Source organism: Calliphora vicina, chromosome 1, assembly GCF_958450345.1.
Source record: "Calliphora vicina chromosome 1, idCalVici1.1, whole genome shotgun sequence".
Lineage (NCBI taxonomy): Eukaryota > Metazoa > Arthropoda > Insecta > Diptera > Calliphoridae > Calliphora > Calliphora vicina.
In genome coordinates, this window is record NC_088780.1 from 49345842 (window position 1) to 49364305 (window position 18464).

The 18464-nt window shown below is 35.3% G+C and overlaps 1 protein-coding gene across 1 annotated transcript; it reads left to right on the top strand.

Moving 5' to 3' along the window:
- Positions 1-4410: 4410 nt before the first annotated feature.
- On the top strand, positions 4411-15734 carry Nup358 (Nucleoporin 358kD). Its single transcript, XM_065511700.1, has 5 exons — positions 4411-4896; positions 5971-7008; positions 7193-12553; positions 12903-14850; positions 14925-15734. Exons 1-5 carry the CDS (start codon positions 4825-4827, stop codon positions 15218-15220), a joined length of 8715 nt encoding a protein of 2904 aa, XP_065367772.1. The 5' UTR covers positions 4411-4824; the 3' UTR covers positions 15221-15734.
- The last annotated feature ends 2730 nt before the right edge of the window (positions 15735-18464 follow it).

Sequence of the window (18464 nt, forward strand, 5' to 3'; positions counted from 1 at the left end):
ATTGATTTGCAAAATTTTCCCGCTTACATATTTTTCCTTTATGTCATATATGTCCCCTATAGGTTTGTATGGTTGTAGGCCTTAACTGCCTTTCCCGCGAATAGTAACGTATTATGTTTACCTTAAAAAAAAATACAATATAAAAAGAATTATTTATGTGTAACACAAATAACATAACTTTTCGCGGTATTTATTTGTTTAAATAAAATTATGTTCCTGCCCTACATCCTCCCCCTACAATACCAGGCGTTCAGTAATTTTAGTAGCATACAAAATTTCATTCATAATTAAGTATTTTAAAATTTTGATTTTCAAAATTAGTTATTTTTGAATGAAAACTGCAACCCTGTATATATTTTCCACTATATGTGTTGCCACTACTATGCTTACTAAACACTGCTTTTATACGAGTAATAATCAAACAGCTGTTGTTTACGCACACATAGAGTACATTTCAATGGCCGATGGTAAGTATTACTACAAATTGTTTTAATATTTCTCTTTATTCTATTTTCAGGTATATTGGACATGGAATTGGGTAAATATGTATTGTTCCAATTGTTTGTTGATAATTTATTAACATGTTTTTTTCTTTCTTTTCAGATCATATGTTGAGGTAGTAAGAAACCTCCAGAGTTTAGAAGCTATTGTATGTGATTGGGCCTTAAATATCAAAGCAACCCGAAAAATGAATGTATTGATTATAAATCATATTTCCCAAAGATCCCTTTCACACTTGTTGAGGTAGTAAGAAACCCCAGACTGGATACTTACCTATCCATGTGGCCAAGAATGTTTATTTGTAATTTCCTGTATAAATGTTGTAGTTTTGTTTTGTCCAGAATGTTTTATCGTTTGTTCATTTTATTTGTTTGTTTTTTTTTTATTATTTAACTGCGTTAGCAGCTAAGAATTATTTAGCCTGTAAATTTGTTTATTTTGTTTTGTTTATTATGATTGTTCAATGTTTGTCATTGTTGATATCTGTCAAAATGTGGAACATGGACATTGACAGTGTGATCCCAATATTATTAATATTGCTTTGAAATTAGGGTTACCAAAATACTGACAATAATAGGAAGAGAATAGTGAACAATTTAAATTGAGTATATTCCTCTCTTAAAGAATGGCAACTTTTTAAGGCTATGGCTAAAAGTACAATGACCCAGGGTCCATTACTCTTTATTTTTTTTTAATAGTATTTGTTTGTATATATTTCAGTTACTTTTCTTATGTGAAATTTTAAAAGAAAAGTATAGGTAAATTGCAAACATGAACATGATTAAGTTCACAGTTCACAAGTAGCAGCTACTAATAATACTAATAATAAGCCAATGGAAAAAAAATATTATAAAATACAAAATTTAAATAGTGACCAGTGATTTTTTTTTATTAAAAGGACATATAGTCTGCTAAGCTATCCTTAAAATTTATAATTAAAATCAACGGACACAAGCAAATCATGTGAGTAATAAACTGATAGAGATATGAAAAACAATTTATTTTAAGGAATAAATTTTCTGTTATTAAAATTAGATTTGTGCCAGGTGATTGGACAGCCACGCAGCGACATGATAAAGGCTACTAAGAGTCCAATAAATTCATCATTGAGGTCATTAAACAGTTGCATTTAAATATTTAAAATTCTAAAAGAAGAAACATAAGGTAATATTGTGGAAAGAAAAGTATTTAATATATTGGTAGCCCTGTGAATGCACAAAGAAAATACGCCACCTACTTGTGGAAATATTGCATTCCACAATTGTGAAGCCTAGATCAGAACCGAAAACGAAGACCAGAACCCAACAGATAAAAATAAATTCCAATAAAATATCCCAAAAACATATTTTTATAGTAAAAAGGCATTAGGGTGGTACAAGCTAGGGTAGGTTAAGATATAGGATTTATTTAAGTAGGTTTAGTTTATAGTTATTAAGAAATTTGTTTTATGTTTGTTATGATTTGTTTGTAAAGGGATCTAACTAAAGAAGTTCCATAGTATAACCCGGAAAAGAACTCAAAGTTAGTAAATATAGAGCCTCGATATACATCCTTCAGGGAGCTCCTTTAGGGATTAGATTACCAAATATATATTGTGTAGATATTTTCACTGTCTGAGAAGACAAGTGATTTTTAAAAAAGAAAAGAATTTAAACGGAAAAGTTTTCAAGATATTTGAAATATTTAAGCAAATTGTCAAATTTAACAAATAGGTTCAAAGACCGTTCGATTCAAACATAAATGGTTGTAATTTAATTTTAAAAGAAGAAAGGGACAAATTTTGATATTTAATTTTTGATATATATAGTAAGAAAAGACATTTTGATTAAAAATTTAAGTGTAAGTTTTATTTAATGTTTAGGTATTAGTGATAGGATTTGTTTTTATTTGTTTATTTTATTTTTTGTTGTGACGATCTCGAGGTGATGTAGATGCGGGTTGGGTTCCCACGCCAAGAAAGTGAGCTGGTCGAGGCGGCATCAAAACTCACTTAGATGAACAAAGAGTTTCGTAACAAATTTTCGGGATTTTAGATTTCCGGAAAATTTTTTACCAAATCCCGAACCCCGGGATTTTCAAAAATCAGTCCCGATTAGCATCTCTAGTTACAATATATTTATTTTGATAGATATCCCATCCCACTAAGCGATCAAAAAGGTCTTAAATGTCAAATTTTTTTCTGCGAAAATAGAAAGAGAACGCGAATCACGTCTTCAGGGAAATCACGAATGGCATCTACGTCTAGAGCTGCAGAAAGAGAATGCGAATCACGGCTTTTTTTCCTATCCGATTTCAAAGATTTTTATATTTTTGGAAAGCCCTCTAGGTCTTGAAAAACATGCTTGCGTGTGCTATTTATCTCTTATAATTTCCGAGTTATAGGCATTTCAAAATTGAAATTTGAAAATTTTGCCATACCTTGGTCCGCTTTTTTAAAAATATGGGTTCAAAGATTTTTATATTTTTGGAAAGCCCTCTAGGTCTTGAAAAACATGCTTGCGTGTGCTATTTATCTCTTATAATTTCCGAGTTATAGGCATTTCAAAATTGAAATTTGAAAATATTGCCATACCTTGGTCCGCTTTTTTAAAAATATGGGTCGTACTTTTGGACCGAATGGACTCGAATATTTTTTGTTAGTTAGACAACTAAATTAGCAATAATATACAAAATATTTGAGGTCAATATATATTATGGATCCAAAAATAAACGATTTCCAATTTAAATATTAAAAAAATAGTAGATTTTGCTGTTTTTTGGGCTTAACTCTTTTTTAATTAACTTATCTAAACAAAACAATTTAGCTCGGAATATATGTGGATCAAATTGTTCCTAATATATGCAATCCTATTAATATTTTGATATAAATTTTAGTTTTACAAACTCAATGAATATGTAATAAAATCTCTATTTATTAACGTCAAAAATAAAAACGTTTACAATGCATTATTTAAGTTCAAATATAACGGCCAATTATAAGTAGAAGCCAAACATACTCAACTGTGTTTATGGTCGTATCTACACAATTGCAAAATGCAACTCTTAAACACAGACATGTTATATGTTTTTGTAGCACAACAAGCAACCAATGATGGTAACTCTTTTCCAAAAAACCCTAATGTGTGATAAAAATCTCCAGAAAATAGCTAATTTTATTAAATTTTTTAAATTTAACTAGAAATCACTGAGTTAACTCCTATATGACCCCTTTCACACTAGGCAATTTAGTTGCGCAAGTCTCTTGTGTTTGTAGTTGCCAGAGGTAATGTCGGGTTAAGGAGAAGAAAATTTTACATGCTGTTTTGTTATTGGGCAAGAGACTTGCGTAACTAAATTTCCTAGTGTGAAAGGGGTCTATATGGACGCCCCCAAATGTAAACCACATTTCTAGCAAACATTCAAGTTTTTATGCTGAACATAGTAGAGTTCCAGAAAAAAGTCGAACAATCAAAAAGGTTCATAAAGCGAATTTTATATGAAGCTTTTATAAATTTAAAAATTGATTATGAATATGTGGGATATTATTTACATTAAAATATAAAAAATTCGACTAAAACAAGTTGACTATTCAAAAATATTGACTAAATTTTTTTTTTTAATTATTAATTTATTCACTTATTGACATAATTCAGCTGAAATTCATTTGTACTTGTTTAAATTTTTTATGTATTATTGCTTTGTGCATGGTTGCAAAAAAATTGAGTATTTCCACTAAGCCAGAGATGTTCATTGTAATTTGAAATTAATTTCACCGAAATTAAAATAATTTGGCTTGGTCTGAATTGATTATTATTTGCAAACAAAATACGCTAGAATTTCCGCTACATAAACTTTTTTGTCCGCTAAATTGATTTCAAAATCGCTAGATTTAGTGAGAAAATCACTAAATTGCCATTACTAACAGCAACCCTGAACCAAACAACGAAGCGGCGCGAACGAGCATTGTGCGAAAAATTCTTGTGCAAAACCGAAGTGAAGTGATTTACCAAAAAAGAAATTGTCAAAAAAATACATTGTGCTAAGTATTATTAAATAAATCACGCTACAAATATCTGATAAATACCTCAGTGAATACCAACATTATAATATTCAACAAAAATAATACAAATGTTTAGCAAATAAACATCTACACAGATGTTAATTTCACAACTATCGTATATTGCATAAAGAAAATAAGGAGAAAAAAGCACATTACAAGTACAGAAAACGTTGAAAAGCGTCTAGAAATTGGAGGATATTTTTGTGGAAATTCTCTAGTCTAGAACAAGCTACGGATATTGGAATATCATTTAATATTTTCATTAAATTGACAACAAATTCAACATGTACAAGACCAAAAAAGAAGTTGACGCTCATGTACGCACCGCATTGTCCAAAATTCGCACGGAGACAGAGGTAAGCCATTAAATGTTCAACATTCGATTTGCTAACTAAATGCAAAATGCACTAAGGATGGGCATGTTAGCGTTGCATGTCGCATTGAATGTATTTATTTTATATAATATAATGAATAATTGAGTTTGTTTTAAAATACAAATATCTAGCATTGCCGTCATTTGCGTCTGCTAGTGATTTTTTTTATTGATTTTTTTTTTCAATTGTGTTTTGGTTTTATTTTCTAAATATGTATATAGTATTTAATTAGTTTGCATGATGCTGTTGTTTATTGTTTAATTATATTTGGTCAGGTTTTGTATTGTTTTAGTATAAAAATAGAAAATAAAACTAATTTTTAGAAAAGTTTGAGGTTATGTTTAGCGTCTGTATGGGGTTCGTTCGCAAACGTCATTTGTTTCATGCGACTCGTGTGCCGGCATTTTTTCCTCTTTGCTGCATTTTTGTTGTTTGTTGATTTCCTCGATTTTACGTTTCTATACAATAAAGCTTCAATTAAAAAAAAACACATTTTTCCTTTATAAATGAAGTACCTATTCATATGATGGAATTTTAAAATGTTGTTATTTTATTTAAAAAAAGTGGTTGTTTTAATTATACATGACCATTAACATAGAGAATTTATATAGAGACGAGACCATAGGGTACCATAGTGTCAAAAACCTAACTCTTGCAACAACAAAATAGATGTGGCACAATGTATTTTGTTGTTGTGTCAGGCATGATTTGTTTTATTATTGTTTGACACAACGAACTGTCTCGTCCATAGAGAATTATACATAGAGATGAGACTCCGTTTTGCCAAACAGAAATAAAACAAATCATGTCTGATACAATTGATAAATGCCTGCTTTATGCCTAACAATTCCTAATTTTAAATGTAGCATGCTCAACTTCCAAAATAATGCTTCTTGACGTATTAAGGCGCATTTTACATATTTTGGTGGATGGCTCCATAACCGTCACATATTTTCATTATATTTAAACTATATTTCTAGGAAAAGGATAGCTTTTTTTTACCAAAAAAAAAAATATATCAACCATAACATTCACAAAATTATTTTTTTCTTTTAGCGCCACTTACGCAGTTTCACCATTGCAAAACTTTACTTTAAAGTCAACGAGTTCGCTACAGCCGAGCAATACCTTTGTTCTTATTTGAGCGTCAAAGAAGACAATGATCAGGCTCACAAGTTACTCGGCCAGTGTTATCAACGCCTTAAAAAACCTGACAAAGCTTTACAATCTTTTCAACGTTCCTTACAGTTGAATCCCAAACAATCGGACGTTTTGGCCGAAGTTTGTCAATTACTGTTGGAGGATAAAAACTTGAATAGCAACAAAGCGAAATATTGGTGTGAATTGGCCGAATCGGAAAAGGTGCAACATGAGGCGGTGTTCTCATTGCGTTTGAAGCTCATGAACAAAGATAACCTGGGCACTAATCAAGTGGAAGAGTTGATACAAAAAGAAATCTCGGCCCGGCCAAATGATGTACAATTGAGAGTTAGACTGGTGCGTAATTACGTGGAAAAGAATCAAATATTAGATGCCTTCAAGTATGTGCATAAATTGGAGATGGGTCACAAGGATGAGTTTGTGACAAGTAGCGAATGGTACAATGTTGTTTGGCTGGTATTGAATAAATACGAACAAATGCCAAATACAAAGAAAGACTGGGACTTTTGGCTTTTGTTGGCCATTTGTTTGGAACGTCAGGTTCATATATCATTCTCCTTGACTACCGGCACCTCCATTGTTGGTGGTGGTGTTACTGAAACAGCAAATTTGCTCTTCAACTTGGATCAATATCTATTTAAGATTTCTCAGTTGTCGGATAAATTCTGTGCTCAAAAGGAACTAGTTGAATTGTTCCTCGAACATTATCGTGGTCAGTTGCTGTTACATGCCACTTCTTTAATATTTAAACGTGAATTATTACAAAATAAAAACAAATGGAAGGAAACTACTCGCGCTGTGCTGCCTCTGTTATTGTTGGCCTATCAAATCGATGCACCAGACAACAAAGAACCCTGGATGAAGCACTGCGATGAACAAAGTAAACAACTGATAGCTATATGGCAAAGGGAGGGATCATTTCGTTGTGCTCAGGTAATACAAACATCTATTTATCCATGTTCAAAATACATAATTTTCTACAACAACAATACAAAAAATGTATTGTTATACATACAATTTTCTACAGAAAATACTGTTATACATAAAATTTTTTATAGAAAATGTTGTTATAACATCTAACATTTGATTTTTTATAATTTTGTTCTTTTTCTTAAAGGTGGGCAGAACTTTACTTTCCTGCATCAATGATGATCCCACAGTAGACAAGGAAAATGCTCACAACATTAATAATTTGCTGGGTTCTCAGTCGTCCAGCCTGTGGCATACTAATGAAGAACTTTTAGCACAAGTGCGCCAAACCTGCAGTGACCGTCAATGGAGGCGTAACATTTTTGCATTACTCTTCTGTAACAGTGACCAAAAGGTTAAGGAACAATCTTCACTTTTTTCTAAAAGTTCAAAGTTGAGCGAACCCCTCTACGAATTGCCAACATATGCTGATGTGGAACGTTATGAAGACTCTGCCCAGTATCTGAGACCTCAGTCGTTGCAACACATGGTCTACTTGTGTCTGGGTAATGACAACTTGGCTTATGTAAAAGCCAAATATTTTAGTGGTTTGAACTTCTCTACACAAAATTTGTCATTCTGTGGAGCCGAATCCTTAAACCAATTGGATGTAGACAGTTTCCTTTACGCAGCCACTTTACAGGCCAAGAGAGCTTTAGAGGTGGATAGAGAAGCCTTCGATAATTATCAATCTGGCAACAGTACTGCGTCAGGCAAACCTAAAATTTTGCCATTTGTTAATATACAAAACCTGTTATGTTCGGAAGAACAAGCTCAGTGGTGGCAGGCTGCCTATATGGTGTACAAAAATCTTAGCAATGGCAATGATTTGGCAGAATTAAGGGCCAATTTGCAGTATGGCATTGAAGCTGTTAGAGGCATTAATGGCCCAAAATTAGATATGGCCATTGTATTTAAATTGGGACAATTGTTTGTGGCACGTGCTCAAGACATTGTAAAGCCCATCGAAAAGTCATTCCTGGAAGCTAGAGCCGAATCAATCTACAAATATGGTTTGAATATGATGAAAATGCATTGCAAAGGGGTATTAGAGCCCTTCCGTAAATATTTCAAATATGCTAAAGGCCAAACTTCGGCTGCCGAACGCGATTTAGCATCTGCGGCTGAAGATGCCGTTTCATATTTGGCCACACGCTATTTCAAAAAATCGGAATACGAGGACTTGATAGAAGAACTTTCGGGCATACAACTACCATTTGCCACCTATTTGCAGGCAGAGGCTTATCGCAAACTGGATGAAGCCAGCAAGACTCCCAAGAAAACTAAGCGCATGTATTTAGATCGCGCCAGCGACTGTCTCAATCAAACTTTGGCTCTACTCAAAAGCAGTGCTCATGCTGACCCCAATCATCCCCTAAACTCGGTCATACACAGTGAAATCAAAAGGCTACAGCAGGCTTCGGCTCGTTATTTGAACGATTCCAACACTATTTTCAGCCCCAATACAGGACACAATAACTCTAGCACATATGAAGATGCTGAAGAGGATTTTTATGCCGATAACTCGATTTTACCGCCAACCTCAGTCATGAATTCGACACGTGCTAGACGTGAAACAATGTCTAATGCCAATGCCATAATGTCTACTCACAACCTCGAAATGGAAAATCTGGTGAAACAAATGGCCAACACTTTGACCCTGCTTAAAGATGAGATTATGGAGACTCTGAAGCCGGAATTGCGTAATGTTACCAAGGAAATTTCTAGCTTGAAAGACAAAATCTCAAATGTTGAAGATGCCATGAAGAAAATAAGAATTTCTTCCAATCCCCCCTCCAGGGATGATGCATCGAATGTTTTGGATGACTTGTATCTAATCGAGGACACATTGCAGCAGCAGTTGTATCAGCAACAACAGCAGTCAACTGCCAATCAATACGCTCCAAATGCTGGTAGTGTAGCAAATGGACCAAACATGATGTCTAACTCACCTTTTATGGCCCAACAACGTTTGCAGGCTGCTGCCTATAACAGTCCCATGTTTCCTCCTAATCCACACAATTATCCTATGAACTTTTATGGCCATCCTAATCAACCCAATCCCTATATAATGACACCACAACCAGGAGCGCCTCCCATGAACCAACGAGGTGGTCCCTTACCATCATTGCCGTATTTGGACCCCACTGTACCAGTACCACAGGCAGGTCTTAACTGCAATATATCAGCTGTTTCGACACCGCTCTTACCACCACCTATCCAGCCTCCTACAGCTATGGCTGTGGAAGCCAACAGACACAGCAACTTGTACAATTTGTTGCAGCAACCGCCGGTGTCAATCACTCCCAATATCAGCAACATAGGAGCACCACCACCAACCATGCCCACCTACTCAACCACACCCTTAACCCATACCACATCCATGAGCTTGCCTATGCCTGCTGCAAATACCACCCCTATTAATATAACACCCACCACTACTATGCAATTCCATAAATCTTTAAATAGCCAACCCGTCGAAAAGGGTCCCCCAGCCAATGTGGTTATAACCAGCTCTGATCCTTTGCCCAATCCCAATACCATTCCCTTACAATCTCAGCAGCAAACACCTTTAAGTGTTACCATACCCTCTCATCATATCAAACCCAGTTTGGTGAGCCAACCGCCACCACAGCAGGAAATTGCTCCTTTGGCCAGTAAAGCAGTAACAACCACCTCTAGTTCTACTGCAAATGCATTTGGAGTGACTATTGCTACTTCCACATTTAGCTTCAAACCTCAGATTGCAGCAGCTGCTGCCCAAGCGAACAGCACTCCTCAAGGCAACGAAACCCTTAATAAGACTTCAGAAAGTTTTGGTAGCGATTTTAATAGATCTGGCGCAGAAGACCTTGAGTACGATCCACGTCCCGACTTTAAACCCATTATTCCCCTGCCCGATGAAATAGAAGTGCGCACCGGTGAGGAGGAAGAAGAAGTGATGTTTTGCCACAGAGCTAAACTATTCCGTCATTTGGATAAGGAGTGGAAGGAACGTGGTATTGGCGATATGAAGATACTCAAAAATAAGGAAGGAAGTTCTCGTATTTTGATGAGACGTGATCAGACCCATAAAATATGTGCCAATCATGTAATTACACCTGAATTAATTTTGACTGTACCCAAGAATGAGACCAAGGGCTTCATATGGGCCGCCAACGATTTTGCGGATGAATCTCTGCAACTGGAGAAATTCTTTGTGCGTTTCAAGTTGCCCGAAACAGCTAAGCAATTCCAAGAAGCTTTTAAGAAGGCTCAACAAGAAGCTGAAGAAAAGCCAGCTATTGGCGTAACTAAAAAAGAAGAAAAGCCCAAAGTTTCCTCTTCAACAACATCGAATATCACGACTCCCTTTTCGCTGGCCAAGTCGAGCGTAACCAATTTTGTTACCAGCACACCAGCACCAAAGAGCGAGACAGGTTTTGCAGCACAAGGAAAACCCGTATTTGGACAACCTATAACTCCAGCACCGGCCACTACAGCTTCAGCAACAACACCAACATCAAAATCTTTATTTAGCGGCTTGAATTTGTCAACAAAAGCTCCCACAGCCAATGACACAATAAACAAACCAGTAACTACTACAACAGCAACTGCTTCTCCATTTGCTAACTTTACATTTGGTAAGCCAACAACACCGGCAAGTGTTACTCCTGCTACAAGTGTTGCTAAAACAACCACCAATACCGCTTCACCTTTCGCTAGTATCTTTAGCAACTTGTCCACCTCGCCCTTCACCAATACACCCAGTTTGGCAACTCCAGCTGCTGTTATACCCACCACCGTAAATGAAACAGCCAATGCCAGTAACTTAAACAAATCTACGGCTTCTGATAACGAAGAAGAGTATGTACCCACTGCTCAATTTAATCCTGTCATTCCTCTACCAGATTTGGTGGAAGTGAATACTGGAGAAGAGAACGAATTGGTATTATTTGAACATCGTGCCAAACTCTTGCGTTTCGATAAGGAAGCTGGCGAATGGAAGGAACGTGGTCTGGGCAACATTAAACTGTTGCAAGACAAAGACGATATCAATAAGGTACGATTGGTCATGCGCAGAGAACAGATACACAAATTGTGCTGCAATCAACGCATTTACAAGGACACCTCATTCAAATATGCCAAAAATTCGAAAACCGCTTTGTCTTGGGCAGGTCAGGACTTTTCTGAAAATGAGTTGATTACTGAAATGTTGACGGTACGTTTTAAACTGCCCGAAACTTGTGCCAAATTCTTGGAAACCGTACAGACAGCCCAATCCCGTATGAACAGTGATGGTGAAGAGGCCAACTCTAAGGCGAATGAAAAGAAGGCGGAATCAGCTGACACTAAACCGGCTAAAGGTTTTGGTGAAGCTTTCAAACCAAAAGCTGGTTCTTGGTCTTGTGAAGCCTGCTATACTTCAAATGCTTCTGACCAATTGTATTGCGTAGCCTGTGATAATCCTAAAGATAACACTGTGCCCAAAAAGGAAGCCAATGCCAATATTTTGTCCACCAACAGTACAACTAAGTTTAATTTTGGTTTTGGGGCTGCTTCTCCAGCAGCAGGACAAACCTCAGCTGTTCCTAGTAAGCCAATATTTGGATTTGCTACACCTACAACAGCGCCAGCTGTCACAAAACCTAATGAGACTAGTGCTTCGGCTCCCGGTGGATTTGGTGATAGTTTCAAACCCAAAGCCGGTTCTTGGACATGTCAAGGTTGTTATTTATCTAACACCGGTGATGCTATTTACTGCAAGGCATGTGATGCTCCTAAAGATGACACTGTGCCCAAAAAAGATGCCAACACCAATATTCTTGCTTTATCTAATCCTTCTCAAAAATTCAGTTTCGGCTTTGGTTCTCCAGTTGCTGCAGCTAGTGCTACACCAAAACCGAATGAGGCCAGTGTCCCCGTCAAAGCACCCGCATCAGGTGGGTTTGGTGATGCTTTTAAACCCAAAGTTGGCTCTTGGTCATGTCAGGCGTGTTATTTATCCAATACATCCGATGTGCTTTATTGCACCGCTTGTGAAGCTCCCAAAGACGACACCGTTCCCAAGAAAGACGCCAATACAAATATATTAGCACTCTCAAATCCCTCACAAAAATTCAGTTTCGGTTTTGGTGCTGCTCCCGTCGTTGCTACAGATAGTGCTAAATCATTTACATTTACACCACCCTCCGCCACATCCACAACATTAAACGCAGCACCAACTACAACGGCCAGTGCACCTATTGGAAAATCAACATTTAGTTTTAGTTTATCCTCTAAAGCTATGGAATCGCCTAACATGACCGGTGCTGGTGGCGAATCGACACCAAATGCCTTCTCATTGGATAAAAAAGAATTCAGTTTCACCCTGAAACCCAAGAGTCCTGGTAAAACCGGTAAGAGTCCTATGAAATTAGGTGGTGGAGGTGATGCTGATGGTGGCGCCGAGGATGATGCTGAGGCAGAGTATCACGAAGAGGAAGAGAATAATACGTATTTCACTCCGGTTATACCATTGCCAGATAAGGTGAGTAATTACTTTGTTTTTTTTTTATAAATTTCATACTTGCGTTTAATTATTGTCGATCGAAATTAATAGTGGATGACAGCAAATTACAGATATGCAACAAATGACAGTTGTCAAAAAGAGTAATATCAAACCGTATAGTTATTTTGACATTCTAGATTCTAGAATGTCAAAATAACCATACTAGAATCTAGAACCACTGGTTGTGGTTTGCAGAGCGAGAGAAAAAAATACAATTTTCAATTTTTTTTTGTTGCTTTTTCAATTACATAAACATTGAAATTTATTACTGTTTTTTTTTCTTTCGTAATTTTTATTATTTCAATTTTACATGACAAATTTCCCACAGATTGAAGTGAAAACAGGTGAAGAAGACGAAGAACTTCTGTATGTACATCGGGCTAAATTGTATCGTTTCATTGAAGGCGAATGGAAGGAAAGAGGTTTGGGCAATGTCAAGATTTTACGTCACAAGGAAAACAAAAAATTACGTGTAGTAATGAGACGTGAACAAATTTTAAAAATCTGTCTAAATCATGTGCTCAATCAAGATATTGAGTACAAGCGCAAAGACGACAAGTCTTGGCTATTTGTGGTTAATGATTTCAGTGAGGGTTCTGTTGAATTGGAAAAATTCTCTTTACGTTTTAAGACCAAAGATGTGGCCGAAGAATTTATGGCTGCTGTTAGCAAGGCACTTGATGGAACTGCCGAAGTCATTGAGTCTTCAGGTAATACTTCGATAACAACGCCCACTAATCCCCAGCCACCGGCACCTTCTGCTTTAGGCATAAGTGAAGAGGACAAAAAGAAGGCAGATAAATTAAAATTACCCCATGAATTCTTTACGACCACCACAACTTGTTCCGGATGTCGTGGATGTGATCCAGATAAATTTGTATTTACAGATGTTAAAAATATTGAAACGTTTGTTCACAAGGAGGATACCCAAAACCCACTGGATATTATGGAGTTGCCGGCATTAACCATAAAGAAGTCAACTGCAAATCGTACATTGTTGAAGCAAAGTGCTCTATCGCCAGCAAATGTAAAGGCCGAAACTACAAAAATGAATGATAGTATATTCTCTGGATTTGGTGGTGCCAACTCAACAGCTTTTACACCCACAGCAGCAACAGCCGCAGCAACAGCAACAGCTTCTGAAAAGCCAACAAATACCACATTTTCTTTTGTGGCAGCTCTTAGTAGCACAACTAAGCCAGCAGATGAAACCAAGACTTTTGGTACAGCGGGCTCAGGTGGTTTCTTATTTGGCTCAGCAGCACCAGCTGCTACAACTAATATGGGTAGTGGATCGATTTTTGGCAGTGGAGCCAAGGACAATAAAGCCGTTTTTGGTCAAAAATCCGCGATATTTGGTGGAACTGCTGTTGCACCCAACAACAGCAATACAAATTCAAATGACTCAACTGCTTCAGCCGATAAGACGGCAACAAAGTCTATCTTTGGTGGCAGTAGTACAACAACTGCTGGTTCAATATTTGGTGGCAAAGCTGTGTTTGGAAGTTCACCATCTGCTTTTGGTGGTGGCTTAACAACTGCTAACGATACAACCAAATCGATATTTGGTAGTTCTGGCAATACCACCCAAAGTGGCGGTAATGGCACTGGCAATTCCATATTCGGTGCCTCTACGAATACATCTGGCTTTGCAGGATTTGGTTCGAATAATACAATATTTGGTTCAGGTTCCCCGGCTCTACCTGCATTTGGTAGTGCAGCAAAAGACGCCAATCTAACACCGTCATCGGGCGCAGCTGGTGCTACTTTTGCCGATTTATCCAAAACATCAACAGCAGCTTTAGACTTTGCCAGTTTAGCAGCAAAATCAAATCCTTCTCAAACTGGTGACAAATCGGCGCCAACATTAGCGGATTTATCGAAAACCTCAACGGCATCAGTTGATTTTGCCAGTTTGGCCAAATCCAATTCAAACACTACTACTACTACCTTGACACAGAAATCAAGTGAAAAACCTGGCCCTGGTGGCTTTATTGGTTTAACAAATCACAATGCATTTTCAAGTTTCGCTAAACCTCTCAATGAGTTGGATTCTTCAGATAGAAATGCATCCGCCACTAAAGTGAATGAATCGCAAAAGAGTGAAGGAGGCGCTGATGATAATGAAGAAAACTACGATCCTCATTATGAACCCATCATAGAGTTGCCCAATGAAGTTGTGGTCAGCACTGGAGAAGAGGAGGAAACAAAATTATTTGGCGAACGGGCGACACTATATCGTTGGGATGCCACCAATAAGGAATGGAAAGAGAGAGGCAAGTGTGCATTTTACATATTTATTATGTAAATTTTTAATATTTTCTTTCTTTTTCTTTTATTTTTTATTCAGGTGTTGGTGAATTAAAACTTTTATTGCATCCAGCCAAACAAAGTTATCGATTGGTTATGCGTCGTGAACAAATCCATAAATTAGTTCTAAATCATGCTATCAATGGGGACTTCCATTTCAACAACATGAATAACAATCCCAAAAGTTTTGTTTGGGCTACCTTGAATTATGCAGAATCGAATGAAGGTGAATTGGAAAAATTGGCGGTTCGTTTCAAAAAAGTGGAATTGGCTGAAGCTTTTAGCAAGCAGCTAAATGAATGCATTACTAATTGCAAGGAACGTGTGATCGATTAAATCGATTCGGCTTACATAATTTTATTTAAGATAAACAAAACAATAACCACAAACATAAGCAAACAATACCCAATTGTTATCGGTTGCAAAAAACACACACTTAGTTTTAAAATAATTCTTATAGAACTTAAGCACCTTTTTCGCTATGTTTTTGTTTAATTTTATTTCTTTTAATAATTGTATTTACTAGATATAATATATTTTGTAATTATAAATTTATGTTTAGTATGTATTAAAATAAATTATATATTTTCTCGGGCTACCTCTTTTTTTTATACACTGCTGTTGGTCTGAGAAATTTTCATTCATTTTCAATAAATGTATCAATTTATTCAAATATTTTTAAATAATTTAAATTATCTTTATATTTTTTCATTAATATACCATGTTTAGAAAACATATGTACTTCTTTATACTTTTTTTATATTTTACCAAAAAAATCTTTGTTGAAATTCTAATCTTATGTTATATTCATAATTATTAATGGTATTAAAATAAAAAATACAATAATTTATTTCTTGTTTTTGATAATCATAAGGACAATGTGGGTGGGTGTGTTGGAATCGAATATCAATAATAGCCTGGTGCGTTTTTTGCAGTGGTTTTCTTCGAATTCTTTGTTATTTTCTCTAAGACCAATGCTTGTGATTTTTGGGAATTCTAGACTTGGAATTGTAGATTCAATAATGTCCGGGAGATGGTTCGCCACAACTTTGATATTTTTCATTTTCTTTTGTTTGACATTTTAGGGAAATTATAATTGAAAACATACTTTCTAATAATTGTACCTGGTTGATTCTGCCATGAGTCGAAGAAAAATTAAATTGTTGGATTCAAACGGTCTGCTATTAAGTCATACAGCCCAATTATGAATAAAAATTCCCCGGGAGTTTTTCCCTTTTCTCATTTTTCCTATTCAAATTCAATGGGAGAAAACTCCCGGGGAACAAACTCCCGCGGAATTTTTTATTCATAATTGGGCTGATAATGTCCTAATATATTATGATAGTTAAACAAATTGTTGTGATTCAAACCAAAAAAAGTGTTATGTTACAAAACAAACATAGTTCAAAAAGTCTTATTAGTTTTGAACTTTTTTATTTGAATCACAACAAAAATTGTTTAAACTATCTAATATATTAGGACATTATGACCTATTAGCAGACAGAATCCACTAAATATTTTTTAATAAATAGAATTTATATGAAAAAAGGTTTAAATACGTACTTATTTAAATATAACAAGAGAACTATATTCGGCTGTGCCAAATCTTATATACCCTTCACCAAATTATACTTCAAAATTAAATTATAAATATTTTTAGGTAAACAAAATTAATTTTTTTAATTTTTTGTAAAAAAAATTTAAAAAAAAAAAATTTTTTGTTGAAAAAAAAAAATTCGGGTTAAAAAATATTTTTTCCGATTTTGTCCCATTGTAGGTCCATCTTTGAAATATCTATCATTAGATATCCATATTGTCTTAGTAATCCAGATATAGGTCAAAAATCGAGGTTGTCCTGGTTTTTTCCTCATATCTCAGCCATTTGTGGACCGATTTTGCTGATTTTAAATAAGAAACTTCTCGAAAGCATGTCTGACAGAATTATTGAACATCCCGAAGATATCTGGGGTCTACAGAAAATTGACTTCAACAGACAGACGGACATGGCTTAATCGGCTCCGCTATCTATAAGGATCCTGAATATATATACCAGGGTTTCGATATTCAGCTCTAGCAACATATTTCTTACATTTGACTATGCAATAAATATGAAATTATCTCATTTCATCACAATCAGCTAATATAAATATTCATACTGTTCGTTCGTATTACTGTTAAAATTGCAATGCTAGTCTGCAATTTTTAGTAGCAAACACAATCCATTGCATATCCACCAAAATATATGTTCGTGCTTTAGTAGCACACACAGTTTTTTTGTCGTGCTAATATTGCACTCCATTCGTTTTATTTTGTTGTGCTGGCAAACTTTTCTAGCAAAAATACACACTTCTGTAGTTGTGCTATAGCACAATTGACATTTCTGCAATTGATGCTATCAGTTGCTGTTCTTGATAAGTGCATAACAACATATCAGTAAACACACCCAATGTATAGTTGGGCAGAATCAAAATTTTTTTTAAATAAATCTGGCATTTCTAAAAAAATTTGACGCGGGCGTAGCCAAGGAGTATTCGAGTTTAAATTATTGAAATGGGTCCTACAAATGCCCCAGGGGCGGCGCTATGGGGGCTCAGAATAGGGTACCTTCGACATGCAAAATTTTTAAACACGTCCCATTTTTTTGTTTCCCATTCGATTTCAAAGAGTTTTGTATGTTTAGAAAGCGCTCGCCTATGTCTTGAAAAAATATGCTTGCGTGTGCTATTTATCTCTTATACTTTTCGAGTTATAGGCATTTCCGCTTTTATATAGGTCGTACTTTTGTACCGAACGGGCTCGATTTTTTTTGTTAGTTAGATAACTAAATTATCAGTAATATACAAAATATTTCAGAGTAATATCGATTATAGATCCAAAAATAAACGATTTTCAATTTAAGAATTCAAAAAATAGTAGATTTTTGCTGTTTTTTGGATGAAAAGGTGACTTAACTCTTTTTTATTAAAAAAAACTTTCTTTAAGAACATATAACAATGTTATGTTTTTCTGTAAGGTAGCTTTACAGAGAACATTTTGGTATAAAAAACATGTCCTATTTTTTGAACATGTTGCCCTTTCGTCCTGCGGAATTTGACCTATTTTTTGATAAAAATTTCAACTTTGGGCCATATGTTCTAAAATCCCAAAGTTGGGATAAAAAAACGGAAAGCAGCTTTAGAAACCTTGATGTGTTCCCTATTTATCCCCAAAGTATTTTCCCAGCCCCGAAGGAAATGTAGACCCTATGGTTAAAATTGTAAAAAATACCATTTTCGGGATTTTCGCTTAAATTTTTAGGAATTGTGGGATTCCTTTTGACCTTTTGAAAAGTTTTTTTACACTTTGTAATTTGGAATGACCAATTTAAAAAACCTTGAAAATTTCATTGAGTTTTGCTAATAAATAAAGATTTTATTACATATTACATATTTATTGAGTTTCTAAAACTAAAATTTTTATCAAAATTTTAATAGGATTGCAAACACATATTAGGAACAATTTGATCCACATTTATTCCGAAAATTTTTTTTCTTGTTTAGATATTTTAATTTTTGGTCTTACAAAAAAAATTCAAGTCAAT